General features: G+C 50.2%; 4 protein-coding genes across 4 annotated transcripts; 1 reads left to right on the top strand and 3 right to left on the bottom strand.

Moving 5' to 3' along the window:
- Positions 1–734: 734 nt before the first annotated feature.
- Positions 735–2,746, bottom strand: BDV17DRAFT_287397 (uncharacterized protein; the record flags this gene model as incomplete). The annotated part of the gene is made up of 2 exons (XM_073761167.1): positions 735–1,642; positions 2,680–2,746. The coding sequence occupies 2 exons, from the start codon at positions 2,744–2,746 to the stop codon at positions 735–737; spliced, it is 975 nt and encodes a 324-aa protein (XP_073619869.1).
- Positions 2,747–5,835: 3,089 nt separating this feature from the next.
- Positions 5,836–7,200, bottom strand: BDV17DRAFT_287395 (uncharacterized protein; the record flags this gene model as incomplete). The annotated part of the gene is made up of 2 exons (XM_073761166.1): positions 5,836–7,025; positions 7,095–7,200. The coding sequence occupies 2 exons, from the start codon at positions 7,198–7,200 to the stop codon at positions 5,836–5,838; spliced, it is 1,296 nt and encodes a 431-aa protein (XP_073619868.1).
- Positions 7,201–8,225: 1,025 nt separating this feature from the next.
- Positions 8,226–10,535, top strand: BDV17DRAFT_299517 (uncharacterized protein). The gene has a single exon (XM_073763887.1). The coding sequence runs from the start codon at positions 8,322–8,324 to the stop codon at positions 10,455–10,457; it is 2,136 nt and encodes a 711-aa protein (XP_073619867.1). The 5' UTR covers positions 8,226–8,321; the 3' UTR covers positions 10,458–10,535.
- A 31-nt stretch (positions 10,536–10,566) lies between these two features.
- Positions 10,567–12,236, bottom strand: BDV17DRAFT_279328 (uncharacterized protein; the record flags this gene model as incomplete). Its single annotated transcript, XM_073759699.1, has 8 exons — positions 10,567–10,735; positions 10,795–10,840; positions 10,874–10,957; positions 11,048–11,154; positions 11,224–11,357; positions 11,445–11,504; positions 11,613–12,027; positions 12,094–12,236. The coding sequence occupies 8 exons, from the start codon at positions 12,234–12,236 to the stop codon at positions 10,567–10,569; spliced, it is 1,158 nt and encodes a 385-aa protein (XP_073619866.1).
- Positions 12,237–12,448: the final 212 nt, after the last annotated feature.

The following is a 12,448-nucleotide window of genomic DNA, read 5'->3' as shown; positions in this document are numbered from 1 at the left end:
TGGGGTTGGGTTAGCTGATCATCGGCGCGCGCGAGTGTTGAAAAGTGGAAGAAAGCATCATTTCATTACCTTCCCCAGGTCCCCGGGAAAGGAGAAGGGTGACCAGCGAACCACCCAATTTGAGCCTCGCCGATAATTGATACGAACGGAATACAGCTTAGGCTATTCCTATCTTTGCGAGCTTGCGATGTCGATTGGACAAATTGGACCCTGTGGCTGGCAGTACCTCGTATTGATCCTGCGCCAAGCGAGATAAGGCTAATACTGGTTGTGGAGTTGTTGGGCGTGAATGATTTTATGAGGTCAATTTCAGGGATAGTTAGCTCGGCCCATTGAAGGTTGAGGTTAAAACAATCAGATATAGTTGAGAGTGTAAGAGAGCTTGGTCGAGGTCAACGGTGCCAGACATTGTTAAGTGTTCAGGCTCTAAGGGATATGAGATCCCGGATAGTACGTTGGCAGTCCAAGTATGGCAAGTGGATAGTCAAAGACAGACGATGGTAAGATGGATTCGCCGAAGTTGAGTTAGTTGAACTAAATAGGTGCGACCCGGGGCTGTCGCGCCACAGGCCTGCCGATGTGCAGAACCACCACTGCTTATGCACATTGAAATCAATCAACGTTTCAGAAAGCCCTTAATATCAACAAACCCTAAGCCAGGCATGAATCGCAGCCTCCTACCCACGCATCCAAATCTCTTGGTTTATCTTTTCTTCCGGTGTACTATGCTCCTTTTAATGCTTAACAGCTAGGACTTGCGGCATCCAGTCTGAAAACCAGTAGTCTTCACGCTTTACCTGCGCCCTCTTCATGTGCAGGAGGATCATGATGTCCTTATTGCCATGGCTCCTGGCCTGTTCGTTCGCAGCGGCGGTTATAGGCGCAAAGGTCTGTCGGAAGTTTGCCTTCAACCTAGCAAGTCGTGATTGTATCGCTACCATGTCACTCGTTTGAATGGCTTTGAGAAGGTACTCTTTGTCCAGGCGGTACCTGTTTCCTTCGAAGATGTAGGGTGCCTCCACCTGCTGCAGAGCGCGGATGGCTTCCGATCGCTTTACCACCCCGAGGAGTTTCAGCGGCACGATGTTGAAGCGCCAGCTTCGCCGCGTGAGATCATGTCCTGCATTTACAAGACGAGGTATATCTGCGGGGTTCCCACAACGGATGACAAGGCAGGCAGTGATGATACGGAATGTAACGTCGAGTGATTCAAGTATTTCCGAGTGTAGGAAAGTAAAGTTCGCGCCAGGGCGGAAGTACTGCTGTATGGAGGTGTGAGACCCGACTGCGAATACGTAGCAGATGTTATGGAAGAAGTGCTCTTTGGGGAAGACTTTTTTGGCACTAGCTGCGCTGAGATTGCGACGGCTGATGATAGCTTCCCACATATCGTGGGCCCAGGTTGAGAAGACGCATGCTGCTATTTTGTGTTGGGAGATCTTGTGCTGGAGATAGCGCCTCTTCATATGGCATGGGAATCTGTACCATCGTTTAGTGTAAATCCTGGTTTCATCGCCGTCGGTGTCGGTGTCAGTGTCGCTATCGTTGACGCTGTTGTCGTCGCCGGTGATTCCAAATCCCTCTTCGCTTTCGAGGCGAGGGCTGCAAATAAGGCGGGCTGTCACAATTTCCTTGAAGGCAACTTGGATTGCTTGTGTTAGCTGCTCGAGCTTAAAATTCCAGGTGAAAACGGGGCGTACAGTTGACAAGCCTCAGCTAGAGCGAGTCTCGGATGGGATTGTCATCCGCGAAGTATCCTAGGATAATCTCGATGATCTCTGTCGGAAGGAAGGGCATGGTAGCTTCGGGATGGAGAGAAGTGGAAGTAGAATAGTGTGGAAGAGGAAGAGGAAGAGGATGATGGGGGACTGCAGTGTTCTTGCCTTGAGCAGGAATTAACCTGGTGTGTTGTTATGCCAACACAGTGAATTGGGTGGATTTTTCTAATGAATATACCTACCTACCAAGCTCTTCAGTCTGTGAATGCCTTTACTTAAGTTACAAATCTATGGCAGTGCATTGTATTTGAATTTACTTGACCTCCTTTTCTGGTGTTCAGATGATTGATATCCCACCCTAAGGAACCTTTCCGTAAGAGTCTAAACGTAGACAAGAGGGTCAAGTACTTGCTTCCATCTATAGTGAAACTTGCCATATCTCTACCTTCAGGTTGCTAGAATTACTTACGGGCTTTTAATGTTTAGCCCTCAGATATGTGTAATCATTCTTGAACTGCAAGTACTGAATTGCAATTCTTTTGCTATATGACGGAACAGCGACAAGCTCCAAGACCTTTTTGTGACAAAACCATGCTCCAAATCAGTAGTGGAATGCGTGGCCAAAGAGTTTATATGGGACCGGTACCCGACTTTAACTGCATACGCAAGACATAAAGGGTTCCCATTGAGCCTCATAGGATCCCACGTCCTGTGGTTCTTGGTCACAAAATTTCAGCATGAAAGGCTCCAAATCGACTTTCCTCCTCTCTTCTTCTCTTGCAATCCATTCTTTGTAGAAGCGATACGCCACGGTATTGGTCCTTCCGTATTTTTGCATGCTCCATCTCCCAGCCAAGCGGTATATATGCTTGATGACACAAGCGCTGTTGAAGGTTGCTTATCATTCCGTTATACTCGTCTTGATCTTCGTTCTTCACCGCACTAGACAAATACTCCTCACCAAGCGTGTAGTCTAACCCGTATACCCAAATGAATGTGTACGGGACCCTTTGCTTCTTGAGAGTCATAATTATTGCCTTGTTCTTGACCTCCCCTTCAAAGCTGAGTAACTCCGGATCGAATCTGGGGCAACGTCAGTCGCGTCAACACCCAGCTCAAGCAGGAGATCAATTTCATCGGCATTCCCGTGGCGGGGGGCTTCATAAGTGACGATCGTCTGCAGAGATTCTTCAATTGGCTCTCCATTTATTAACCCCTTTCATGCGGTCGCCAAAGTAGGAATCCCCCTCTCCATATCGTTTCCGAAACGCATGAACCGGCATATCATTTCTCTTCCGGAGATTAGGATAATAGTCTGGTACAGCAATGTGGGGTGCTATATGGTTATTGCTTAGTATATTCGATGCGTGAATTGCAGCACCGATGATTTTCTGAGTGAAAGCCTTTCGCCGTCCGGACCTCTCCTGGAGATTGTCGCCTGTGATCCCCGCTGCTGCGAGCACCTCGTGTGTCCATTGGGAGAAGTAACAGGGCTCCTTCCGATGTTGCTTAACCCTGTGTTTTTTAGGTATGTAGCCTATGGATCGCCCTGCCTTAATACGCGCCCAGTACCCCTTATACCACTCAAGAACTTCCTCATGGAAAAGGCGGCTTCTAAGCAGGCTGGGTGTGATGGAATGGTTGAGAAGGCCTGAATGATAGTGTCAAACTAGCCTTTTAATACTCGTTAAAGTAGTAAGGGTGTATGAGATTATACGTACGGCACACAAGTCTCGCTTGCAATGTATCCCGGACCGGATTCTCTTCAGCAGCGATTTTAATGATGTAGTTGAAGATCTCAACAGGGATGATGTCCGTATCGGGCGATTACTCGACAGGAGGTTCAAAACAATGATAAATGGGCAGGAACTCAGAGTGCACGATTCGGATAAACGCCCGCGTTTATCATTTTTATATGTAGTCTGCCGCTAGTGCTTCGCTCCTTTCACTCGATTTGAACTTCAGTACGCGGTAATAGGTAGGTGTCATTGCACATATACTTGAATCCATGGAAATCGTAGAGGGTGTTGTACTTTCTCAGTAAGTCTACCACCACCTCGTTCTCGAGCTCCCCCATCGTAGTCTAGAGACGGTATCGAGAAACGGTCGCTCGCGGCGGTCACATCGCTGCCCTATTCCAGGATGAGGTCGAGCTCGAGCTCGGCGGCGTTCCCGCAGCGCAGGGTATCGTGGATGATCAGGGCACGCAGCGTGTCATTCAGTGATTCCCAGACGCGCCGTCTGAGGAAGAGCTCATGAATATTTCGAATAAATATGCCGGAGTTGTTGACGACGTCTTCGAGGACACGTGGGCTTCCGACCTCGGCGGCTTTGATGAGTGCGGCTTCTGCTGCGCCGAATAGGATTCCGGAGATGTGTTGATCGCCTGTTGCCGCTTCGAAGATCATTCTTAAGCAGGGCGTCACGCTTTTGGGAGTTTTCGCTGTCATTGCCGTTGTCGTTGTAGGTAAGTCCAGCGGCCTCCAGCATCGTGTGGGTCCGTATGGAAAAGCTGCAGGGCTCCCTCTCGTGCTGCTTGAGTTTGTGCTTGAAGTAAGGACTCATTAGTCGACGCGGAAACTTATGCCATCTGTCGTCTTGGACCTGGTATGGCTTGTCAAAGGCCATTCCTTCCTCAAGACGGGGGCCTGCTGATCAGGTTTGCGAACATGGTTCTTTTGAAGACATCTGAATTAAAGCAGCTTGCCAGTAATCTTTGAGATGTTTATTTAAACAAATTGTTTGATTGGGTTAGGGGAGAACTCACAGTTCACCAGTCTTGCACTTAGCGTATCCTCAGGTGGGTTCTGATCAACGGCAATCCTCATCACCGTATCAAATATCTCGACTGGAAGCATTTCCATTTGTGAAATGGTCTTCGTAGTATTTTAGGCTTATGGGAAGAGAAAGGATGAAAATATGAAAGGCAGGTGCTACAAATGTGCGAAAGCATGACACTTTAAACTACAGTTGTCTCAAGTGCCATGAGCGGTTTCATGGAATAGTTCATTTTTACTTGTGCAGGTTGACACCCTGAGTGAAGGACATGCAGGATGACTGGGTTTCGAGTTTGCTCAATTCACAGATTCCTAGCGCCTCAAGCACCTGTGCAGCCTTTGATGTAACAAAGGTAACAAAGATTTTAGTCATGCTATCTCTCTTTGATTGTCCTCTCTGTCGGTCAAGATAAGAGCCACTAGGATGTCGAAACTCAAGGTTGGCGTGGGAGGATGCACGCTAGCTTTGTGATTCAGTCCACTGCACCGGAAGGCGCAACGGAAAGACCAGTAGGTCTTCTAGCTAGCACACCATACAGCAAGCACTTCGGGATCATGACATGGTGGCGGTCGTTATGAGTCTCTCAACAGAATCTGTGATACAAGGCGGCTTGAATTGCTATGGACTATGAATAAAAAGCTGTTTTCATTAAAACAGGACATGAGGGTGGGGTACAAAGAAGAATAGTATTTTTGATGAGACACGATGAGTAAATGGGAACGCTTTCAGGAGCCAGTGAGTGAGTATGCCATGGATTGCAAATGACCCATTTGAGCCTCCTTATTTACTTAGCACAGCCGCCTTTCTGTACCTACTCAACTCTCGCTGGTTCCTCGCCGCTTTCCACCCTCGCAACCTCTGTAAGTGCGCTTTGACTGAAGACCCAGAGTAGTGACCACGTACCCAGGAAATATACACAAGATGGGCAAGTTGTACGCCATTAATAAGACACCGCAGAGCTCCAGATCTTCCCGAAGAGCTGCCTGGAACTCCTGCTGATTCGGGTCGAGGTCAGAGCGATGAAGAAGCTTGTGAATGACAATCGGTCCCCTTTTGGTGAGGCATTAGTAATAACCTGTAGCATAAAGCACTAAAAGCCGGAAGCAGCCTGTGGGTAGTACGCATGGATTTATCACCCCTTGTATATCTACACAGACAGGCCATTCGTGCGTTGCTGACCCTAGGGGAGATGTTTCGAGCCAGGCAGGGAAGGGTCCAATTGGAAAGAGAAGCTACACCGCTAGGGAGAAACCGAATCTTGTTCGAGATACATTTTTAAAAGAAGGAAATAAGGGGATACGATTTGACAAGATCTTAGTAGGCCTACGTGCCAGGTCGATCAGCGAGGATGGAGCTGAGACAGCTTGACGACCATGAATGGTTCAGGGTTTCTGGCACCAGCCTTTTCTTCATCCGAATCCGAGTCCGCTGCATCGTCCTCATCATCATTTTCCACATTGCCACCGTCATCGACGTCGCCGCTGTTATGGCCTTGAGCAGCACCAGAAACATTACCCAGTAGTTCAGCTTTAGTGGCCGGCCGAATCGTCACATCCAAGTCAAACCCAGCCGCGAGAAGAACCATGATCATCGCATCTCGCTTCTCCTTTTGATCACACCGCATAGCCAAACGCAACGGATGCTCAGAGCACAGTTTCTCCGCCAAAATAGTCTCGAAGCCTGGAAAATTGACAAGGTGCTTGACGCACTCCACAAACCCTCCTTTGACTGCATGACCAAACGCCTTGTACCGCCCGCGCAATTCCGCTTCATTACACAGTGTCAGAAGGAATTTAAGCATCTTCAGGTCTCCGCGCTTAGCTAGCCTGGTGAGCTCAGTTTGCAGACAAGTCTCAGGCTTTGCCTCAGGGTCCTTGCGCATCTCCGCGAGCCAGACCTTCAACGCGGCTTTGTTTCTGTTAGCAGCAGAAATGTGGAAGACCATGGAACAACTGCGGAGAGCCGGCGATTTGAAAGAACCAAGCTGCCCAACGCTAACCGAGGCCATCGCGGCGGTTCCCCTCTGCGCAACGCAGACGATGGGGGTGAGCTGGAAGAGATGACACTTTTCTGTAATATTGGCACCGGTCACAACAAGTCTAGCGAATTCTACATTGTCGCCCCGCTCCACAGCGCTGATTGTCAAGAGTGCTTCGTAGGACTGCTTCACGGCCTTGACATCGCCGATTGTTGGCATCGGGTTGGAGCCGGAGACGAAAAAGGGGAAATTGAGGACATAGGTTGCCGTGACGCCTTCCAAAAGCTTTCCTACAAGAGCACCTTTTCCCTCCGGGAGGACCCCTTGGGTCTCACCGTGTCCGGATAACTCCATAATGGCGTTCGAGAAACCGGAAGGGCTAGTGGCGTGCTGGTCGAGCTTGAAGCGCAGGTACGTCATCTTCAGGGATTTTGGGCAGCGAGCCCAGGCACGACTAGCTCTTCTGGTTTCGTCCTTGTTGCACCCGAACCCTTCACTTTCGAGACGGTCGTTTCGGAGGATGCGTTTGGTCAGCTCATCGGCGAAGAATGCTGTAGTGGACAAACATTAGCTTGCTTGCCTGTTTTACGGCAAGTACATGAGCAGGGGATATAACATACTGTTTACGCGGCGGGCTGCAAACACGTCTTTTAGGGGAAGACTATCGCCTATGATCTGGAGGACTTGGACTAGGAGCTCCATGGGGAGGGACATTTCCGTATCCATTGTGAGGAGTAAACACGACAAGTGGCGAACAGTTAGGTAAACAGGACAAGTAGCCGACACGCAAGGATGATTGTGGAATGAGATATAAAGACGGGGCTAATAGAGATCTGGTGGTAGACAGAGTTTTTATATTCTGTGTGTTGAAGTTGAGTGAAGGTGAATGTGAAGTTTCTGCCCTGGTGATTCACGGGTACGCCTTCAGTTCATAAGGTAGCCCTGAGACTGGCATGTGGTGTCCTCCAAAGAAACCTTCTCTCACGACCACTTGATCCTGAATTCTAGCAGTTAAACTGGTAGAATTTGTACGGCGAGTGTTTACGCTCGATCTCAAGACCTTTCCAGGCTCCGGACAGGCGACTCTGCTCAAGGTACAGCCAAAGGTCCATATAATAGCTACTTTAGTGCTTTAATTTACTAAGGCCAGCAGAAGCAATATGTAAAATTGGGCTTTCAATCGTTCCTTCCTACCTTTCCCTGTGTGGACGAGGGTCGCGCCTTCCTTGACTAGATGCACCACATCACTTCCCACTGGCCAAGGCGAGTGCGGTGGCCTAGGCACCTTCCTGATCTGAATCCCAGGAGTCCGGTTACTCTTCCTGGCTTTGACCTAGTATCTCTTTCCTAGGATCCATGTCAACCGGCTCGATCATCGGGTCATAATACCACATTCTTACTGACTGAGGCTCCGACAATGATGAGCAGCTTCCCGAGTGTAAATTTCCGATAAGGGACAGTCAATCAGATACTGCGCTGGCCAGCCCTACCGTTGCAATTTGCGGACGTCGAGGCGAATACCCCAAGCTGCTGTTGCGGCCAAGCACGGATCGTCAGGCTTCCCCGCATGCAGTTTTCCCGATCTCCATACCAAGAAAGAACCCTGGCTTGATGTGCCTAGAGGACCAATGACGGACTAGGAGCTATTGTATTATGTGTACATCGGTGGAATGGCTCGGGGTGATGTTCCACGAGACCTGCATATAAATCAGGAGCCGCCGTGACTAAATAGGGCTACCCTCTGATAACCCAGCGAATAGTCCGCGACACTCGAAGCGGAATATTCGCTTATTAGTTCGACTCTCACCGTGAGCTTGCGTGTTTGGCCCAGTTCAAAAAAAAAAAAAATGTGGCGTGATATCTTCCTGTCCTTCATCCTTTTCCTGGCTAGTGCCACTGCCACTGGGACCACGCGGTACATACAATCCAGTGATTTCCGTATCGGCGTTGACACCACCACCGGAGCGCTCCTGTCAATTGCTCATCCCCGAGACAATGCATCCATGAGCTGGATCAGTGGTCCCGAAAATACACCCTGGCAGCCCACCGGGAGTAGATGGGGGTTGGGCTACGTCGACCTAGGTCCATTACATCGCACATTCTGGGCAAGTCATAATCCAGACATCGCCATCACCAACGATTCAATCACTGCAACGTACACTCTTGACGGTGTAACGGTGGATGCATCGAGGACCCTTGATTCGGAGACGAATAGCTTACAAGAATGTTACACATTCACAAATACCGGCAACGACCTCCTAACTCTTCATGAAGAAGGTACCGAATCAATTGGCATATATACCCCCTTCAATGACCACTACACGAGCACAGCCGATGTGCTGGAGAACCGCGCCCACGCACATGTATGGGCAAACGGTGGTTCTTCATCGTGGGTAAAGCTGACGCGCATGGGACTGCGCGGTCCGCATCTTGGTCTCGTTCTTACGGAAGGTTCGTTGAGTGGGTATAGCATCGAAGCCCGGAGTCCAGTCACTTTATCGAACACGCGGGGCTTCTTCCTCCTACATCCGGATTTTCCGGCATTAGAAGGCGGAGAGGAACGCAGGTTGTGTTGGAGTTTGTTTTGGCATGAGGATTGGGACGAGTTCTTCGAAGGGGCTATTGAGCGGTCGTCGCAATTCCTTCATATCAAAGCAGATAAGTGGACTGCTTTTCATGGACAGACTGTTAACTTGACGGTGTCAGGGCAAAGAGTCAAAGACTTGGCATCGGAGGGGTTGACATTCGAAGACGCCGGGGATGGTTCATACATGACGTCCATTCGAACGGACTCTATAGGCGAGCAAGAGATCACATTTACAGTTGAAGGGACCAACTCAACCGTCGTCCTAAACGTGGTTCCAGATATCGACGATCTCATCGACAGCCGCGTCGAGTTCATCACCACCAAGCAGCAACTCGCCACCGACTTTACTGATCAATCAAAAGCAGGTGCATATGCAGTCTATGACAACGAAATGGAAGCGATTGTCACCTTTAGCACTTCCTCGGACAGAAACACCGCCCGGGAACGCTTGGGCATGGGCGTGCTTGCTGCGCGGTGGCTACTAGACAACCAAGACGCCGATGTCGAAAATTCTCTGAGAATCTACTACAACTATGTCATCAACAAACTGCAGGAACCCGATGGGTACGTCCGGTCCTGGCCTATTGGCGCCACGGATGGATTATTGAGGCTATACAACTTCCCCTGGGCAATGCAGCTGCATCTTCTAATGGCCAAGCTAGGGAATGAAGTTGTGACAAGCCATGGGAATTACACGGCCAGCCCTAGTGATCGTCTTCTTCAGACAATCAAGCGGTTCTATCAGGAGGACACAGCACTCGATTACTACCCCATCAATCTTCCCATAATCGAGAGCCTCTCGTACTTCAACTCGCCCGGCGTTGAGAACAAAGTAGCTTACAACCGCCTCCTATCCCTCTTCAGCGCCCACGGCAAGCGCATCGCAGAACTCGCAGAAAACTACCCAGCGTCTGAAGTAAACTACGAACAATCCATCGTCGCGCCGGCTGCAATAATCCTACTTGAGCTCTACCACGCCACAAACGACACAACGTGGCTTACAGCAGCAAAGGGCCACTTCGACCGTCTACTAGCATTCTCAGGCCGCCAACCAGACTTCCATCTCCATGACATCGCCATCAGACACTGGGACGGATACTGGTTTGGCAAGGATAGGATGTGGGGCGATACTTTCCCTCACTACTGGAGTACGTTGACTGCTATTGCCATGCAGCTCTATGGTGAGGCTACGGGGGAGAAGGGGTGGGAGGCTAGGGCGGAGGGGATACTGAGGGGGAACCTGGTGCTGTTTGATGGAGATGGAAGGGGGCACTGCGCTTTTATCTATCCGACTACAGTTGATGGGCGGGCGGGGCATTATAACGACCCTTATGCGAATGATCAGGATTGGGCGCTTGCTCATATTCTGATGTTGAGGGGGAGGAAGAATAATTAGGGCTGTGCCTACAAAGTGCGGTGTGCCAGCAGTGTCTATCGACCCCAAGCTCAATTGCAGTACTCAAAAATGCATCCCCCAATTTCACATCCAATACCGCTATCCCATATCAAATCCCCTTACTCCCCAACTTCCCTTTCCTGAACCTCCAAACCGACACGCCATCAATGGTGAGTATTTCCACAAACGAAAACACTAAATTCCCCCCCCCCCCCCCCCAACCCACCTCCCCACCAAATACCAACCCATAGTACGTCCACGCATTATCGAGCCCATAGCTTTGAGACGCGGACGTGAGCGCAATATGGCGTGGTAGAGAGTAAGAGGGAGAACCTACCAGTCGATAGTACGCCACATAGGCGCAACAATCTCAGAAACATGTTCTGGCTAGCTGAGGTAGAAGGCGAAGGATCTACGGCCGTACAGAGACATGAATATCAGCAGGGGGATTTCGACCATCAGGGCTATTGCCACGGAGAGGAGGGCTGGACGGGTCACCACTATATACATCATGACATTAGCATTAGTGGGCCTGCTGTATTTACAGCCCTTGTAGCAATAGGATTAGGATAGGATATGGTAGAACATACCATAAGGACTCCCCCACGACCACGTCTCATTCTCATCCCTTCCAGACCACGGCCCAGACCCAGGCCTCACCTTCACCTCACCCCAAGCATGACCCACAAACGCTAATCTTGTGGCCTCCAACGCCAGAACAGGGACTATGATCAGACCCTATCGGATCGTCGATAAGACGCCCCACGCCGTAGCGTAATCAGTTGACATCGCGACGACGCCTAATACGAGCCAGAGGTAGAGCGAATCTCGGACGGCGGATTCGATGAATCTTATCGAGCCTGGATTGAACAGGATCAGGAATGCGGATAGGCTTGGTTGCTCGCTGGTCCAGGTCCATTTTCAGGGCCAGAGCCAGGGTATGTTGCGCTCACTGCCATTCGCATCTCGGCGTATACTCGTCGTAACGTGAGGGTATCCCAATCCCACAAGTGCAGCATGCATATCACAAGCTAACCGAATCCCAGCCTGGATATATAACCCCGGCACGTAAGGCCCAACATGAAACCCCGAAATAAGCAGCAAATCCAGCACGATATCAACAACGACATTCACAGAACTTAATCACAAGAGGACAACAGGTTTACCCAGCGCCCTAGTCGCATTCGCGACCGCAAACGCACTGACCCTTACATAAGATATACTTTTTTCCCTGTTCTCGCGGGGCACAAACGCAGATGCGAACTGTCGAGCTGCGCCGGCGAATGCAAGGCTCATTATCAGATCTAGCAAGGACTGGAAAGCGAGGAGGGTATGAGTTAGTCCCAGACGGGCACTGAACGACCGCGCAGTATTATCCGCGATGGTCACCCATACAGCCCTTGCCAATCCCTCGTCTAGGACTTTCGCTACGGTGCCGATATACGTGTACACCTGTGTTGTTATGACGATGAAAGAGTCGATGTGCACAATCCAGACGTTCACGAGCGTGCTGTAGAGCGCGGGGAGGATGAAGGAGGTTGTGTTGAAGAGGAGGAGGGTGACGAGGTAACTAGGTGACAGGCAGCCTAGGCAATGTCTTGTATTAGAGTATAGAGGATAAATAAGGGCTCCTTACCTTGAGCGCCGCCACCAGGGGTTTCCCACTGTCCACCAAAGAGGTAGGAGCTTGGGGTGCTGAGGCTGGGGTTCATTGTCGAGGGTTGTGTCTTGGTAGTGTATAGGGATCACTCCGACGCCGGTCTGTGTATTTGGCGCCATGTTGTACAGAGTACAGCCGTGGAGAGATGCAGTTCAGATCGAGATGCTAAATTTTGTGAAAGGCGGGGTTGGAAAGTTGAGGATGCCGCTCCGGATGCAGGATGCAGGCCCTGGTCGGAGTGGACTTCGCCGCTGTGGCTTGCATCCTACAGAAAGGCGAAGAGAGGGCAAACTTGAGCGAGCGGTGGATAGATGGGTCAGGAGATAAAGGA

Source organism: Aspergillus undulatus (genome assembly GCF_047715775.1).
Source record: "Aspergillus undulatus strain CBS 261.88 unplaced genomic scaffold BDV17scaffold_4, whole genome shotgun sequence".
NCBI classification, from domain to species: domain Eukaryota; kingdom Fungi; phylum Ascomycota; class Eurotiomycetes; order Eurotiales; family Aspergillaceae; genus Aspergillus; species Aspergillus undulatus.
The sequence above is the reverse complement of the archived record's forward strand: the minus strand, read 5'-3'. Positions and strand labels throughout refer to the sequence as shown.